The following is a 17,567-nucleotide window of genomic DNA, read 5'->3' as shown; positions in this document are numbered from 1 at the left end:
GGTTGAAGATAAATGATTAAAGACAAAAAAAGCGTTAATTTTTGGGACCTTGCAACATCAATAATTGTTGGCCTGTTTTTGCATCTTATTTTTCATATTCCCCAGTAGGTTAAGGTGTGCATATTTTATTGCAACATGGCTTTGTCCAACCTGTGTAAAGGGACGTTACCGCACGTTTTTCAAATCTGCTGCTATAAGACTGTATAAGCAGAATGTATTTTGTTATACAAACACTTCCAGAATAAAGAGTTTAATATTTTAGTAACAATACCATAATTAATGTTTTAATGTAAAAAATTAAAATCAATTATTTGTTTTATTATAATGTTTATAGTTTTATAGTATTAATCCTTTGTTGTGTGCCATGCTCTTACTAAATTTACCCTCTGTGAATCTAATAAATGATGTTAAACTCTCTTTTTTTATGCGAGGAAACGTCATTTTGTGTTATGGGAAATGATGTAGTTCTTTAAAGCAACCTTTATATTTTAAAGCACATAAATGATCAGGATTTGTGCTTTAAATTTAGGCTGGACTGTGTGTGTGGAAGTGGGGAGATTCGGATGCGGCTGTATGAGCTGTATTACGGTAAAGCCTTGTGTTGATAGCGGGTAGAGACCAAGCGAGCGCTCGTTACAGTCAGATGTGCTTCAGAGACTCGAGTTAATATTTATTGTTTAAATGAGTATTTTGTACTTTGTTCTTAATTAAAACCTCATGACGGAAATATTTTCAACACTGTTTGGCCAAAGCGAAGCTCAGGGTCCTCAAGGACCGGGGACTCTGGGCTTTGCTCCGGGAAAACCGCCGCCGCTGCCGCAGACACAAGCTCCGGCGCCGCCTCAGATCCCAGCACAGCCCGGGGATGAGGGGCCTGCAGCTCGGAAGCCGGGAGTCATGAATGAGCCTTTCTATTTATTGCGAGAACTTCCCGGTAAATAACAATATAACTGTTATTTTCAGCTGGATAATGTTTAAATATTGTTTTTCCAGCTTTAATTGTTTATGTATTCAATGTAGTATTGAGTAAGGCTGCACAATATATCGTTTCAGCATCGCAATCTTAATGTTTATAACTGTGTGCATTGTTAGCCTAACCTAAACTAGCTAAAGCCACTTTTAAAATGTTCTTTGGTATTTCATTTCTGGCAAATTTGATACATTTTAAACATGAATGAGCTAATAAATTAATTTAACAGGTTTAAATTTTAGATTTTCTATTAATATTCAGTACTGAGTCAGGGTTAAAGAAAGCTTTTTTTTCAATAGTTTATTTTATGATATTTCTGTTGTATTTTTCCCTGTTGTATTATCGTATTGTTTACATTAGGTCACCCATGTACATCTATATTGTAGTAACATTATTACATAGTTTTATTACAACATCTGTTTCGAAGGAAAAACTGTTTTAATGCAGGTTTTATATGTAATAATTAAGATTGTACATCTTTACAGATGAGAGCTCTGGAGAAAGTTAAGAGACCACTTCGGTTTCTAAATCAGTTTATCTGATTTAGCTATTTATAGTGTTTGAGTAAAATGAACATTGTTGTTTAATTCTATTAACTATGGACAACATTTCTCCCAAATTCCAAATAAAAATATTGTCATTTAGAGCATTTATTTGCAGAAAATTAGAAATGGCTGAAATAACAAAAAAGATTCAGAGCTTTCAGACCTCAAATTATGCAAAAAAAAAAAGTTTTGTGCATCATGGCATGTTCTCCGCCACCAGTCTTACACACTGCTTTTGGATAACTTTATGCCACTCCTGGTGCAAAAATTCAAGCAGTTCAGTTTGAGGGTTTGTTGGCTTGTGATCATCCATCTTCCTCTTGATTATATTCCAGAGGCTTTCAATTTGGTAAAATCAAATCATTTTTAAGTGGTCTCTAATTTTTTCCAGAAATATATATGCATATATAGTTTAAATTAAATGTCAAGAAAACAATATCTAAATAATATCAGGGTAAAACCTATTTGCTTATTAGAACAAAAGAAAAAATCACACTTCTCATTTTCTATGAAATGTTTAGAAGAGATAGATTATATCAGGCAAATGTAATTTATTTTATTCAATTTTGGATATATAAAGTTGCAATATTACTATCATGACATGTTGGATCACTGAAAATTCCTGTATTATTGAATACCGCAATATATATTGCAAAACAAAAAACTGTTGCTATGCATGTGCAGCCCTAGTACTGAGTATGTTGAGCAAGGAAACAGTGACAGCTATGGGTGAATTGTGTTTCCATCAACATTAACTTGCCTTTTGTGTGTTTCATGTTTTGTTTTCCAGCTGGAAACGATTTAACTGGTAACACAAACTTGATAACACACTACAATCTGGAGCATGCATACAATAAGTTTTGTGGAAAGAAGGTGAAGGAGAAGCTGAGTAACTTCCTACCAGAATTACCAGGTAAAAAGTGATGGATGAAGTAGAGATACGTAAGAAAAAAATATTACTCCAGTTAAATTAGAGCCCCCCCTTTCTCCTTTGGCCTCCACTTTAGTAATGTACAATGATTTATTATGTCTCTAATTAGGGCTGAGAGATAAATTAAATTATTATGATTAATTGGAATGATGTTTTAATGTGATTTTTAAAATGGGGCAATTGAGATTGTGTATAAGGTTATAAGGAGGTTGTTTATTCAAAATAGAAAGTTTTAAAGTATAAGTTTAAAGTATATTCTTAATACAGATAAAACAATCTTTGTTTTTTATATTGGTTTCATACATGTTTATTGTGCTTTATTGTGGTTTACAATTTTTTGCACATTTGATGTCTCTAAATGTTTCTTTTTTCTACTATTTTGGCACATCTACAATTAAAAAGTTTATAAAAAAAATTAAAAAAATTTAAAAAATGAATTGCCCCATAAAGCTTAACAAGCAATAACTTGCAGGAGTCTTAAATGTATCACTGTAGAGGAATTGTGGTCTACTTTTCTCATTTGAATTCAGCTATATTGAAGAATGTCCACCATAAAATGTTTGTGTAAGGTTATACATAGCATCTCTGTAATATATTCTGTAATTCTCTTTGTTCAGGTATGATAGACTGCCCAGGTGTTCAGGATGGCAGCTCTCTTCGCTCTTTAATAGAGAAGCCTCCAGTCTGTGGAAACTCCTTCAGTCCGCTGACTGGTGCTTTACTCACTGGTTTTAGACTACACACTGGACCGGTACGCAGTAATGACTTTTTGGCCAACAAATTCTGTATCTAAGTGTATTTGTAAAGAATAATAAGAAACTTACAAATGTGTGTTTTTTAGCTTCCAGAGCAGTACAGACTCATGCATATTCAACCTCCAAAGAAGAAGAGCAAACATAAACACAGACATCATCGACCTCAGGACCCCATACCTCCAGGTAACACATACACTAGGCTATACCCTGTGCATCCAGATAACACACGTTTAATGCAAGGAAATCAAATCTTTTATTGTCACATCAGAGTAACACAAGCATGCAGGTAAGTAAAACAGTAGCAAAAACACAATAAATAAAAATAGAATTAAAAAAAAAAACTAAACCCGTACATTGCACTGAAAACAATAGTAATATAGAAGCATATAGAGAGTATACAGATGCATACATATAGACATTAAACTTATGTGAATCCAATTGTATGTTACAAGGTGTTTAATAGCTTTGGATATTTTATATTATGTTGGTGGCATAAATAATCATAAAATGACAATGATATTGTTTATTGCAATTATTTCTGGGACAGTACATTGTTAAAGAAAAACATGTATAATGTTATTGTGACAGGCCGATGATACACCATTGATTACCATCTGTGTTCCTCGAGATCTGCTGTGCTCCAGACCTCAGCTCCAACCCTTCGTGTAAACATTGCCTTTGTAGTGAAACATGCTTTTTTAACCCACCTTTGTATTCCTAAACATACTTTTAACCGATGCTCCCAACAGGCTTACAATGCTAGCGATAGGTGCTTAGTGTTGCCCATGTAAAGAAATCACTATTTTTACACCATTACCAAGCTCAAAGTAGCTCCACACTTCTTTGGTAGAATTCCGAGGTGTAAAAATAGCCATTTTGTTGCGAGGTCAATGCTATTACCCTATCACTAGCATTGTTAGCCTGGTGGGAGCATTGGCTAAAAGTGCTGTATTTCAGAATGCTGGGCGTGAACGGAGGTGGGCTATTCGACAAAAAATTGCACTCAATCATATTACAGTACAGACTAAGTCCATTTCACACCAGAATTCTTCTTTAACCTCACCCTGTACATGTATTACTCCCTTCAGAAATGCTTGATTACCTGAGTCAAGCTCAGTGTGTTGGATTTGAATTACAGGTAAAGCATACAGGAAAGTGTCTCTCCAGTGTAGAGCAGTGGTCACCACTCCTCCCGATTACTCACTTTCACTCTTTATAACATCATATTGTGACAGTGCTTTGAAGTATGCATGCATACAGACACTGGCTAATTGCTCTGTTAATTTGTAAGCAGAGACACCGTCAGACACTGACCCCAAGAAGAAGAAGAAAAAGAGGGATGATGACCCTGAGCGCAAAAAGAAAAAGAAGGACAAGAAGAAGAAAAAGGTGGGTAAAGTGACCAAACAAAAATTATAGACGGGCTTTTTGAGATTGAGATAAAAATGTGTAGCAGGGTCTGTGGTGTTCTGTCTCACATTGTTACATTGTGCAATTGTACATAATGAATAATGTTATTTTTTATTTTAACAACATACAGTACAAAAACTCCATGTCACATTTAGAACAGATGCAGATAACCATAAATACAGTATAAAGGAACAAACGTTTTATTTTGAAGAAAGTAGTTGAGATTTTGTTAACTAGACTGACTAGACTCAAATCTTGGATCCAGATTTCTCCTGGACATCAGGAAGCGCCACAGTGGATGTGTTCAGTTCCACCGCTAGCTTACCTGATGTAAAACTATTACAAAATCACATACTTAGAACTATAAATAATAATAGACTCCCATGAGGAGACTTTTAGAGATATTTTAATAAACACAGTGATTTTAAACCACTATATATTGAATTTGTATTATTTATATTATCCACTTAAAAACTTGGATGCCTTTAGCAGAGCTATATGAGCTTAAATATAGCAAATATTCATTCAATAATCAAATATTATAATAAATAAACTAAAGCTATAAAAGTAAAACCAAGCTTTTAAAACTATTACCCAGCATATGGATAATATACCCAACCTACTGCAGTAGAGGCCTCCTCTAATATACTCCAAAAATATAACTTGCATAAAGCACATTTATTTCTTAAGTAAAACTGTAAATAAAACTAAGAGTTTTCCTTTATTCAGTAACCTTTTTTTATTTTTTATTTGGCAATACATCTGTAACTATGAAGCTTTTTAAACTCTGGACAGTAGGTGGAGCTGTGCACTCAATTTCAACCCCAAACCCGGCTTACAAGTACAGTCATTGGCTCATGAGTCTGTTGAATGCTTTGTATTTATTTGCGTATTATTGAAGCGTTTTAATGATAGAAAGCATGTGTCATTTACTTTATTTGAATATAAGAGCAAGTAAGGGTGTCATTTGCAAATTATACTTTAATAAGAAATGTTTCCATTTATCAACTGTGCTGAAGTCTCAAAAGCTTTTTTTTGATATCACGCAACAGTGTTCATGATCATGATTTAGGTGTGGAGCCGTTATGTTTAAATACCACTTGTGTTTAATCAAGTATTAATAAATAAGATCAAATATGAATATGTAAACAAAATAACCATATAAAACATATTTGTATTGATTTATTTTCTTTTGAAGTGTGAATTTACCCTTAATGTAGCATACTCAGAAAATGCTGTAGTATATTACACTATTCTGTATATTTTACACTAGATTGTCTATTTTATTTAAAACTGAAAATATCTAAAGTAGTTGATGATCTTTTGAAATTAGAAATGGGAAGATTAAATTGCAAATATATTCATTGATTGAGGTTTCCTGTGTTTTTATTTCTAAGTATTTTAGTTATTGTGTGCTTACATTTAGCAATTGCATGAAATTAAGACTCTAACAGAGTCTTCCTGTCTGTTTTTCCTACAGAATCGGCACAGTCCTGACCACCCTGGTATTACTGGTTCTCAACCCAACAGCAACAGTCTGAGATAGAGAGATGTGTGTGTGTGTGTGCGTGAGCGAGAGAGAGAGAGATGGATGAATGGATGTGGTGTGTGTGGATGTGTGTATGATTTGTGACTGATATTAAGTAAACCTTGTTGTTACAGATAAGCTGTATTTCCACTTCTATTTTCTCTTCATGATTCAGAATGACTCAAATAAATTTTGTTATTCTAATTTGTGACTCTGTCTTAAGAAAAAAGGTCAAACATGAGTAGTGAAAACACCAGTAATGAGTACAGCACAGAGACTGTAAAAAAGATGGATGCTGTGTCGCCGTTCCCATTCATTCAATTAAAATGAAGCCAAAATCTTCTGTCATGTTGGTGATCCTGAAACCCGAGTCTGCGCAGTAGAGACCAGAGGAGGGAGAAAGACTGTGGAGAGACAGCCTACTCATTTAAATAACCCCGCCCCTGAGGACGGTCTCCACAGAGCTCACACAGTCTATGGTCCCACCCATACAGTCATTGGTCCCACCCTGGCTAGGTGTAACCCAGCCCTTTAACAATAACCACACCTTTTTGAATAGAGCTGAATAACGTTTTAAAAAATTTATTCTGTGGGGATATAAAAAATGTACAATATAAGCAAAGTTTACACTAACTGTTAAATTTAAATAATGAAGGTAGAATTACAGTATATTGGGAAAAGATGTGATTGGGTGTATGGGTGGGGTTACACAGCTTTCTGCAACCGAACAGCAGGGGGCGCCCGACCTGTAGTGGCTTCACTTTTGAGAGACGATGCTCTGTTCAGTTATACACAGTCTATAGTACAGCACTTCAAAACTGAACATGGGGCACTAGAGGGCGCTATTGCACAGTTCATTAGGGCTTTCCATGCTTTCCATTGCTTAAATCACATTTTAAACAAAATAATGGATAGACATTCAGTGACTACAATTTATGCAGAATTAAAAGAAATTTGTTAACTTAGTAATTATGTTTTTTTATCACAATATTTGGTTCTATTAAAGATCTGTACTGTATATATATTTGTGCCACTTACTGAAATGTTCTGAAAAGTATACCTACAATTAATATATTTTTAATTCTTCTTTTTTTTTTATTTAATTGGAGTATAAAAAATCACGGCCGCAACAGTTTTATTACATTGGGTATAGTCTCAATATTCTGTGAAAATCTACTGTTGGTATGTTGTTGCTACTTCTGCTATCAGTTTGTTGAGACCAAAACGAGGACATGAAGAAAAACAGCCAAAGAAGTGAGTGTGTAGCTGTGCTAGATTAAAAGCTAGTTTACTGTCTGTTCAGCAAAAAAAAAACATGATTATTGGTGAACAAAACAAAAAAATATACATCCCTGTTACACAAAAAAACTTGTATCTTCAAACATCTCAGCTTTACAGCAGAAGAAAAAAACTGCTGACAATTGTCATGATTTTCCTTTATAAATCATTGCTTGTTCGGATCAGCAATTTTAACTAAAAATATCAAATAGCAGACAAACACTGTGATATTTGAGAAGTGAAATGACATTTATAGGATTTACAGAGTGTGCAACAATTCTTTAAACAAAATTAGGCAGGTGAATACATTTTAGCACCCGAACAGAAAATTACATCAATATTTAGTAGATCCTCCTTTTGCAGAAATATCAGCCTTTAAACTCTTTCTATAGCTTCCAATGAGAGTCTGGTATTTTGGACAATTTTTTGGTAACACTTTACTTGGGTGGTCCATTTTATGGTCTTGTTGATGCTCAACTGACATTCAACTAACACTGAATTGAATGGCCATTAAATTTAACTTAACCCTATGTTGAATGTAAATGATTCAAAATAGAACCTAACCCTAATCTTAACCCTTAATCAACCATAAAATGTAACCCTACAACTAACCCTAACCCTAACCTTAACCTAAGCCTAAAATCTAACCCTAAACCCAATCCTAAAATATTAAGATAAGCGTTTGGATTAGAGTTGAATGTAGGGTTACATTCAATAAAGAATCATTTACTTTCACCTTTTAGTTCATTTGCATTTAATAAACATGTAGTTGAATGTTAGTTGAGCATCAAAGAGGCCATCAAATGGACCATCTAAGTGAAATGTTACCAATTCTTCTTTACAAAACATCTCCAGTTCAGTCAGGTTTGATGGTTTCTGAGCATGAACAGCCCACTTTAAATCACACCACAGATTTTCAATAATATTCAGGTCTATAGGGACTGAGATGATCATTCCAGAAAGTTGTACTTGTTCCTGTACATGAATGAATCTGCTGATATTGACTGAAATCCAGAGTCTCAACTTTAACAAGATTCCCAGTACCTGCACTGAACACACAGCCCCACAGCATGGTGAACCACCACCAAATATTACTTTGGGCAGCAGCAAGTTATTGTCTTGGAATGCTGTATTCTTTTCCGCCATGCACAAATAACCGCCCTCCAAATAACTTAATTTTAGTTTCATCAGTCCACAGCACCTTATTCCAAAATGAAGCTGGCTTATCCAAATGTGCTTTAGCTTAGGCATACCTCAAGCGGCTCTGTTTGTGGCGTGTGCTCAGGAAAGGCTTCTTCTGCTTTACTCTCCAAAACAGCCTCTCCTTGTGTAAAGTGCGCTAAATAGCTGAGCGATGCACAGTGACTCCATCTGCAGCAAGATGATGTTGTAGGTCTTTGGAGCTGATCTGTGGGTTGACTATGACTGTTCCCACCATCCATCTCCTCTGCTTATCTGAGATTTTTCTTGTCCTGCTACTTCAGGCCTTAACTAGAACTGTGCCTGTGGTTCTTCCATTTACTCACCATGTTCCTCACAGTGGAAACTGATTCAAAACGCCTAAATGTAAGTCCCTGTAGGTCACTTCTCAAATATCACATGTTCTTCTGCTATATGTTATATTCAACAGGAATTGCTGATCTGGACAACCAATGATTTAAAAAGTAAAATAATGAAAATTATTAGTGATACCCAATCTCTTTCATACCACTGTATTTCACAATTAGGAACAGAATTTTGCAGTTGGACAAATAGGGTGAAAAAACAGGTTAAAATATACAGTGAAACAGATACAGGACTACAGTCTGTAATTATAGAATTACAAAACCATCCTGAAAAGATGTAGAGAGTGTAGAAACAAGGGGGTGGTTGTAGGAATAATCAAAACAGTTTTTGTGCATGTCTTTATTTGGAAATGTTATCACACTCATGTCTCATTCTCATGTAGCTTTGTGATCTTCACAGAGAGGTTTATAACTTTAACCGCCAATAACCTCTGTTCTCTAGTGATGTGCGTTTAGTGAAACACATACAATTCATACAGATATACTGTAGATTTTTAAGCAAGGCACTGGTTTCACAGCAACAGAATGCAAGCTGAAGTTTGGCTATAAACAACAAAGCTCTCAGAACGGTTAGCGTGTCTTCCTGTGACATGTCACTTCAACCCCTGACCACTGAAAAATTATTTGACCACCAGTGACATCACACACACCTTCAAAGCGAGCTTAAGTAAATAGGATGAGTAAATAGAGCTGACGCATTTTACAGAGCAGCACGAGTTTCAAGCTTAAACATGTTAGAATAACAAAAATAGTACACAGATACAAAACGCAACATGTGGAGGAAAATAATGTATGCAGTGAATAACAGTACAAAAGAAAGAAAAAAGACTAATATTCATTGGTACAGAAGCATTTTTTACAAACATTATCTTGTTTTGGGTATTTTCATATTTTCACAATACTAAAAAAAAAAAAAAATACATTGCATATCTGTTTAATATATTTTATCAGTGTCTTTGGTGTTGCTGAAATGATTGCATTGATATTTTTTCCCATCATATGGACAAAAAGACAAAAAAAAAACACTGAAAATAATGTACAGAACCAAAAAAAAAATAAAATAAAAATACATTGCATATCTGTTTAATATATTTTATCAGTGTCTTTGGTGTTGCTGAAATGATTGCATTGATATTTTTTCAAAAGACAAAAAGACAAAAAAAAAACAAAAAAAAACACTGAAAATAATGTACAGAACCAGTCAAAATTTTGAATACACCTCTTCCCATTCAGTGTTTGGGATGAGTTGGACCACAGAGTAAAAGAAAAGCAGCCAATAAGATCCCTTCATAAGTCTATCCATTGTGTCACAATATTAACAAAGCACTATGCAAGATTGGACCAAAACAAATTAATTTGGATAAATAACCTATTTTATAATTGATAGAAAAATGAGTGAAAAATGAGAACAACGCAAAAAAACTGCTTTATATGACACTGCACGCCCTGTGATAGGACTATTTTGCAACTAAGTACTGAAATGCGTTACAATATTGAAATGATATATTGTGCAGCCGTTGTTGCTATCTGAAAGGAGAGCTTGTAAAATTGACTTTTGGTTTAGTAAAACATGATAAAGAGTACTAACCTTTGTTAAATAGCCCACCTCAGCTCTCCCGCAGCTTTCTGAGATCCAGCAATTCTGTGCTTTTTGCCCAGCACTGTTTACAACAGGCGTTTCGGGGCATCCACTTGCCCCTGCAGATAAACCGCTTTTTACATCGTTATCCAGCTTAAAGTAGCTCCACACCTCATTGGTTGAATCCGGAGAGCTCTGAGATTTAAAACGAGGCATTCAGAACTTTAAAAGTGCAGGAGCAGCTCATTAAACTAACACTGTTTATATCCTGTAGCATAACCTACATCATCCCCAGGCACCGCCAGCACTGTACTGATCAAGACTTTACTTTAGGATGGTGGCACCCAGAACTTAGGTTACGCTACGGGTTGTAAACAGTGCTTTTTAATAAGCTTTTTAAGTGATTTATCTGCAGGGGCAAGTGGTTAAGCCAAAGTGCTGGGCAAAAAAAACACAAATTTACTGGATCTCGGAAAGCTGCGGGAGAGCGGAGCTGGGCTATATAAAGGTTACTACTCTTTATCATGTTTTACTACACCAAAAGTCAATTTCACACCAGAGTTCTCTTTTAAGATTGTAAAGTGTAAAACATATTATGGTCTGTAACACTTTGACTGCATAATTCCATGTGTTCCTTTATAGTCTGAATGTCTTCCATATTAAATCAACAAAGTAGAAAATAATAAAAATGAAGAAAAAACACTGAATGAGAAGAGACGTGTCCAAACTTTTGACAGGTGCTGTTTATAACCTAAACACACTCAGTCACTCACCCTTTTTTTAGTGAGTGAAGACACACACAGGACACAGACAAACTGCCCGACTGGGTCAGCATGAGAGACAATGCCTGACTGGCTGAGGTAGCTTGTCTACAGTCAAGTTAAGTGAAGTTACTTGGTTTGTGTGCTTTAGGACAGCTGTTCTTCACAGTCGTGTGTTTCGTTTGTTTACGTGTTTGCTTAGACTGAGCTCTTTTTTTTTGCGATCTATGATGCTTACAGCATGACCATTAGCTTCTGATGTGGTCATTAGCGCTTAATCATTAGCTACGACTGCAGGGAAAACAAAACTGCTGGTGGACTACAGAACACTGTATCTCGGGGAGGGGAGGGGCATTAGTTTCGGCCAAAACTATTCTTTAAAAAAAACAAAAAAACATTACTAATAAATACAAGGTAAAAAAAAAAGAAGTTGCATGATTGCATAACATAACTATTCATAAAACCACGCTAAAAGCAAAAAGAACAACGCTCAAGTTGTGTAACATCTTAAAAAGTCCAACTATGAAATTTCATGGCTTCAGTGAAAAGTTCTAATCCAGCACCAACATGTGAAGCTACTAATAAGGTGCTTAATGCAACACTGACCGCTCTCTAAAACAATGTGCACAATGTCCTCACTAACAGCCCATTCCCCATGTTGGCAGCTGTTTTGCACTTTTTGTGGAAAATGAAAAATTCTGGAAAAAAAGGAAAATCCTCGTCGTAAGTCCTTTTATTCTCTGGATCTAGGCCTCCTGCGGGACATGGCCGTTGCTGTGGTGGTTAAAGCCGTTAGCTTCTGATTGTTTGAGAGCCTGACCCTCTAGCGCAGTCTGACCCGTCGCCTTGTCTCGGGCTTCCTTCTCCTGCAGCAGGTGTCTGCGGTGATAGAACAGGTAGCCGGGCAACAGGAAGCCAGCCAATGAGAAGATCAGGAGCCCCACATTGATCTGATTGGTGGAAAAGATAAACGTTACTCACTTAGCTTTAAACATAATGCCTTACAGTATGGATGAGAATTAATAGACACTATTGATACCGAATAAAATTTAGACATACAGCTCTGGGAAAAAGTTTAGAGACCACTTAAAATTTTTACCAAATTAAAAACCTCTGGAATATAATCAAGAGGAAGATGGATGATCACAAACCATCCTGAATGAATGACCTGCCTGAATTTTTGCAGCAGGAGTGGCATAAAGTTATCCAAAAGCAGTGTGTAAGACTGGTGGAGGAAAACATAATGAATATGAACTTGTTTTCTTTGCATTATGTGAGGTCTGAAAGCTCTGTATCTCATTTAAAAGCTCTGCCATTTCTCATTTTCTGCAAATAAATGCTCTAAATGACAATATTTTTATGTGGAATTTGGGAGAAATGTCCGTAGTATATAGAATAAAACAACAATGTTCATTTTACTCAAACATAATAGGATAAACTCAAAATAGGATAAACTCATTCAGAAACTGAATTGGTCTCTAATCTTTATTCCAGAGGTGTATCTGTCGGAAAAATCAAACATCTCATTTTCTGCAACTGATTCGAGCTTAAGCTCAACATACACAACACAACTTTCACTCTGACAGTCAGCTCCAGCTGCACCAGAGTCCGCAGACTAGAACCAACTAGCACAGATTAATCACAACTGGACATCAGAATTAAAATTTAGGATAAAAGTCATGTATTGTAACTCCAGCTTAAGTTGAATTTTATCTTGTTTTTACTCAGTGGAAGATGTTTACATTTCAAAAAGATGCAATTGGCACCATACCCAATTCCAGGTATGCACTAGAGGAGAATAAAGCCTCCCAGCATTGAGCTGTGGCGCAGTGGAGCTGTGATCTCTGGAATCTGACAAAATCTCATTCTCATGAAATCTGAGAATCTGCAGTAACACTCTGTAATGTAAGGTTCTTAAAATTGCCTAGTTTTAATACAGCCAATCATCCAAGATGTGTGGATTAATATAATTACTTATCCTAAAGGCACTTTAGTACAAGTGTTTTTTTTTATCATCATTACCAAATGTGTGTGTGTGTTTGTGTATGTGTGTGTGTCTTACCCAGTAGACATTTCCTTTCAGAGGTCCCAACATTAATATGAACAGAGGCTGCTGCAGCAGAGCAAACACAGCACTGATCATAGACTGCAGCCCTGTCAGAGTTCCAAAGTGATTCGAGGGGTAGCTGGAGAAAGAGAGAAGAACGAGGGAGAGAAGATTACGGCTCCAGCTCTATTTATTTATGTTCATTCTAGCTCCAGAGATAGGGGTGATGTATGCCTAGTGCATTTTAGATCTATTGAGCAAAGAGAATGCAATGTGTGTGTGTGTACTTACACAGCAGCATACAGTCCCCCACAGCAGGAGTGGATGAATCCTCGGACCATGGTGTGCAAGATGAATGTCAAAATCTAGAAAGACAGATAAAAATCTTAAAATCACACAGTAAATAATCAAACATGTGCACAAGAGTAAAATCCAGTCATTTTAAAGTTAATTCCAACCCAAATCTATATTTGAAGCACTTCAAACTATCTTCAATATATGTTTTAAGAAAGGCAACTTTGTTAGCCAATGCTGACATTCTTTGGTTTCTTTTTGCTCTCACCCTAAATTCTCATTAGGGTGTAGTTTATCGTTGGAGCCACTTGTACTCAACAGCTCTGGAAAAAAATTAGACCACTTAAAAATGATGAGTTTCTTTGACCTCTGGAATATAATCAAGAGGAAAATTGATGACCACAAGCCATCAAACTAAGCTGAACTGCTTGAATTTTTGCACCAGGAGTGGCATAAAGTTATCCAAAATCAGTGTTTAAGACTGGTGGAGGAGAACATGCCAAGATGTATTAAAACTGATTAAAAAACAGGGTTATTCCAGGGTTATTATTGTTTTCTGAACTCTTAAATCTTTATGAATATAAACGTGTTTTCTTTGCATTATTTGAAGTCTAAAAGCTCTGCATCTTTTTTTTTTGTTATTTTAGCCATTTCTCATTTTCTACAAATTAATGCCCTAAATTGGAATTCGGGAGAAATGGTGTCTGTAGTTTATAGAATAAAACAACACTGTTTTACTCAAACATATACCTATAAATAGCAAAATCAGAGAAACTGAAGTCCCAATTTTTTCCAGAGCTGTAGATTATGTGACAACATGGACAGAGCCTGGTGATGGATTAGCAGTTTTATTTAGTGATACAACACAGCAATGCTTACTGTTGAGTTCAAAAGGTAGATTACCTTTTAGTTATGCTCAAGTTTATAGTTTATGCAGTGTTTCTCTCTCTCTCTACCTTTCTGTTTCACACACTTTCACGGTCATGCATACACACAGCACAATTCCTCTTTTAAATTGTTGAAGGTGGAATATGGAGCTACACTAGTGTTTATTTTCTCCATTAAAATGCTCAGTCAAACTCAGTAACTCAGCACATAATATTATACTTAAAAAAATTAAATATATAAAAACTAGCCTGAGATATTATAATACAGTAAAACTACCCTGAATTTTCAGTATCTAGTCTGCCAGGTGTAAATCACACTACACAATTATTACTGTCCCCTTACCAAAAACACAGTTAAGTACCATTATTAAAAAAAAATCCATTATCCATAATTTAGTCACAGAATATTGTTCTGGTTAACAATTTTCAGGGATTGGCACCAATAATACAAATCTAAAGAGTTTCTAACACTGTTTCATTAGTGTCATTAATCGTGATTATTTATAGAATTCTATTGTAATTACATTTATTTAACAATAATTAAATTATTTAATTAAACTTCAACACATAACTAACACATAACACAAAACTAAATAATATCACAAACCAACTAAGACTGTATACAATTGTATTTGCTCAATTCTCAAAAAGCTTTTTGAAATAACATTTCTAATTTTTACATTGAATTTTATATTGCTAATTAATACTTGAACTTAAATAAGTCATTAATTTGAGATACTCAGTCAAACTTTTGAGAAAATAAAAGTCATTATTTTTAGGTGCTATGTCAATCTAAAATGTAGTAATTTACTTTGAACAGATCTAAAGCTGTGACCAAGTAAAACCCTTGGGGGACATTCTTCATGCCATATTGAGGCTTGTTAAACTTCCAGGAAACATAGTGGACCTGCAGTGAATTCTGCTAAAAGGTCAGGACGTTTTATATGTAATATTTGTGAGACGAGACCTAGCAGCATTTTCTTCATGCTTCAAGTTTGGTGTCCACACCCAATTTAATTCGCTCTTTTACATTTTATTTGAAAGTTGACAGAATGCAAAAAACTGTTAAGGAGCAGTTTACTGGAATCTAGGGCTGGACCCGAATATTCGGGTATTCGGATATTCGTTCGTTGAGTAGGTATTCGGTTTTTAATTTTGGTATTCGGATATTCGTTTTTTTTCTCCTTTCCAGAGTTCCACCTCACTCTAACCACTTCTGTTCTCGCGGGTCCCGTCAGAATATCTTGCGCGCGGGACAGAACTGAACTGTTATTGGCTGGAGCGGGAGTTTAATCCAGACGATGCGGGAGCAAATTAATAAATAGTTAAGAAAACTGTAATAATTGTAAAAAAAAAAAACCTAAAGAAAACTCTCAACGCGCAGGATGGACCGACACACACACGCACACACCGATGGTGTTTGGACTGGGGTAAGGAACGGGACCACACTATTCAGCGCTGCTGTTTTAATAAATATATAAGTAAATTTGAAGCATTAAATGTAGTTTATTTAATTTATATTAGGAACGTGGGGCGGGAGCGGCAGAAATGTGTATGTGGCGGGCGGGCGCGGGATTAAAAGAAGCTATTTTTTTGCGGCGCGGTAACGAGACAGAAACGCGGGAGCGTGGAAGAGTGGGTTTAAAAATCTGTCTCGCGCAGACCTCTATTATACATGATAAAAAAAATGCAGGCTCTTCGAAACTGATTTATATAATAAAACGTAAGGGGTAATGTGGCAACAGTAGGGGCTAAATCGGTTACAAAAGCCTGGCCTACAAAAATGATGTCTGAACAAATTTCCTCTTATCTTATATAATTTAAAATGGTTTAAAAATGTAAAATAATTTCTAAGCAAACGAAATATTTAATATTGAGCTTATAGCCCAAGTGCAAAAATACAAAATCAGTAATACGGCTATGCCCTCCTTAAACCGAAATAGACCAAGTACAATAACGTCATTAACAATGACTTTCCTCTACTCTAATATAATTTAACATGGTTTAAAAATATAAAATAATTTCTAAACAAACAAAATATTTAATATTGAGCTTATAGCCCTAGTGCAAAAATACAAAATCAGTAATACGGCTATGCCCTGCACAATCCTTTAACCGAAATAGACCAAGTACAGTTTACAATGACTGTCCTCTAACATAATTAACAATGTTTAAGAATATACAATACTTCCTGAACAAACGTTTTTTTTGTTTGTTTTTTTAAGCAAATAGCCTAAGTGTGAAAACACAAACAGCAATTTACTGGGCTGGCTTGCGCAGCGGAGAAACCGTGCAGCAGCAGCCTCGATGTGGGGCAGCAGAAATTCCGGGATGAAAACACAAAGAAATCTGGGCTAAAAACACAGAAAAAATATGGGGTGAAAACACAAAAATCCAGGATAAAAACACCAAAAATCCGGGGTGAATATGTCTCGTCGGTCAGAGCAAATTGAACATTTTTCAGTGGATTAAAGGGGCCGTGATTTGCTTTTTTTTTTTTTTTTTTTACCTCTTTTTTTAAAAACGAATATTCGAATATTCGCTTCGAATCAGTGCCGAATATCCGGAGCTCAAAAAACGCTATTCGGGCCAGCCCTACTGGAATCAGACAATGTTTCCAAAATATACACAAAACCAATTCAAAACTAAGTTATTTGTACTATAAAGAGCAAATAATGTCAATAATACAACCCAGGTATAAGTTATTAGTGTGTGATACTGGGCACTGTGGGTCTCTTTACCTGCAGAGGTAGGTTGTCGATGAGCGAGACGATGCCAAACAGGACGAGCAGCATGTTGGTGAAGATGAAGGCTCTCATGGCGTTTGTAATTTTCTGGATCTTTCTGTCACGCTTGGGTTTGGAATCAGAGCTGCGCCTGAAGGGGGCAAACAATTATTCAGAATTGTTTTTTATTGGAAGGTTTAAATTAGATTATCTGTTTAGTTCTGTGGAAAGCCAACCGTATACAGCTCTGCTATTGTATCATATCACAATTTAAAGGTTCCTTATCTCTTT

The 17,567-nt window shown here is 35.5% G+C and overlaps 2 protein-coding genes across 5 annotated transcripts in view; one reads left to right on the top strand and one right to left on the bottom strand.

The window, feature by feature from the left end:
* The first annotated feature begins 566 nt into the window (after window positions 1–566).
* med19a (mediator complex subunit 19a) lies at window positions 567–6,343 on the top strand. Of its 2 annotated transcripts, none has more exons than XM_007235307.4 (6): window positions 567–934; window positions 2,306–2,428; window positions 3,064–3,197; window positions 3,288–3,384; window positions 4,496–4,590; window positions 6,092–6,343. In XM_007235307.4, the coding sequence occupies exons 1-6, from the start codon at window positions 718–720 to the stop codon at window positions 6,155–6,157; spliced, it is 732 nt and encodes a 243-aa protein (XP_007235369.1). In that variant the 5' UTR covers window positions 567–717; the 3' UTR covers window positions 6,158–6,343. The 2 variants fall into 2 exon arrangements, with proteins under 2 accessions (XP_007235369.1, XP_007235368.1); XM_007235306.4 differs by having other exon boundaries at window positions 4,493–4,590.
* Window positions 6,344–9,307: 2,964 nt separating this feature from the next.
* Window positions 9,308–17,567, bottom strand: part of slc43a1a (solute carrier family 43 member 1a) — a 29,559-nt gene continuing 21,299 nt past the window's right edge. For all 3 annotated transcript variants that reach the window (XM_049484169.1, XM_022683506.2, XM_022683507.2), the window contains 4 exons: window positions 17,292–17,427; window positions 13,661–13,734; window positions 13,385–13,508; window positions 9,308–12,272 (listed from right to left, as the gene is read on the bottom strand). In XM_049484169.1, coding sequence (XP_049340126.1) covers window positions 12,069–12,272; window positions 13,385–13,508; window positions 13,661–13,734; window positions 17,292–17,427 — 538 coding nt within the window. In that variant the 3' untranslated portion in view covers window positions 9,308–12,068. The remainder of the gene's footprint in view (window positions 12,273–13,384; window positions 13,509–13,660; window positions 13,735–17,291; window positions 17,428–17,567) is intronic.

Source organism: Astyanax mexicanus, chromosome 10 (genome assembly GCF_023375975.1).
Source record: "Astyanax mexicanus isolate ESR-SI-001 chromosome 10, AstMex3_surface, whole genome shotgun sequence".
NCBI lineage: Eukaryota > Metazoa > Chordata > Actinopteri > Characiformes > Acestrorhamphidae > Astyanax > Astyanax mexicanus.
Note: the sequence above shows the minus strand (reverse complement) of the source record. Positions and strands in the feature narration are given on the sequence as shown.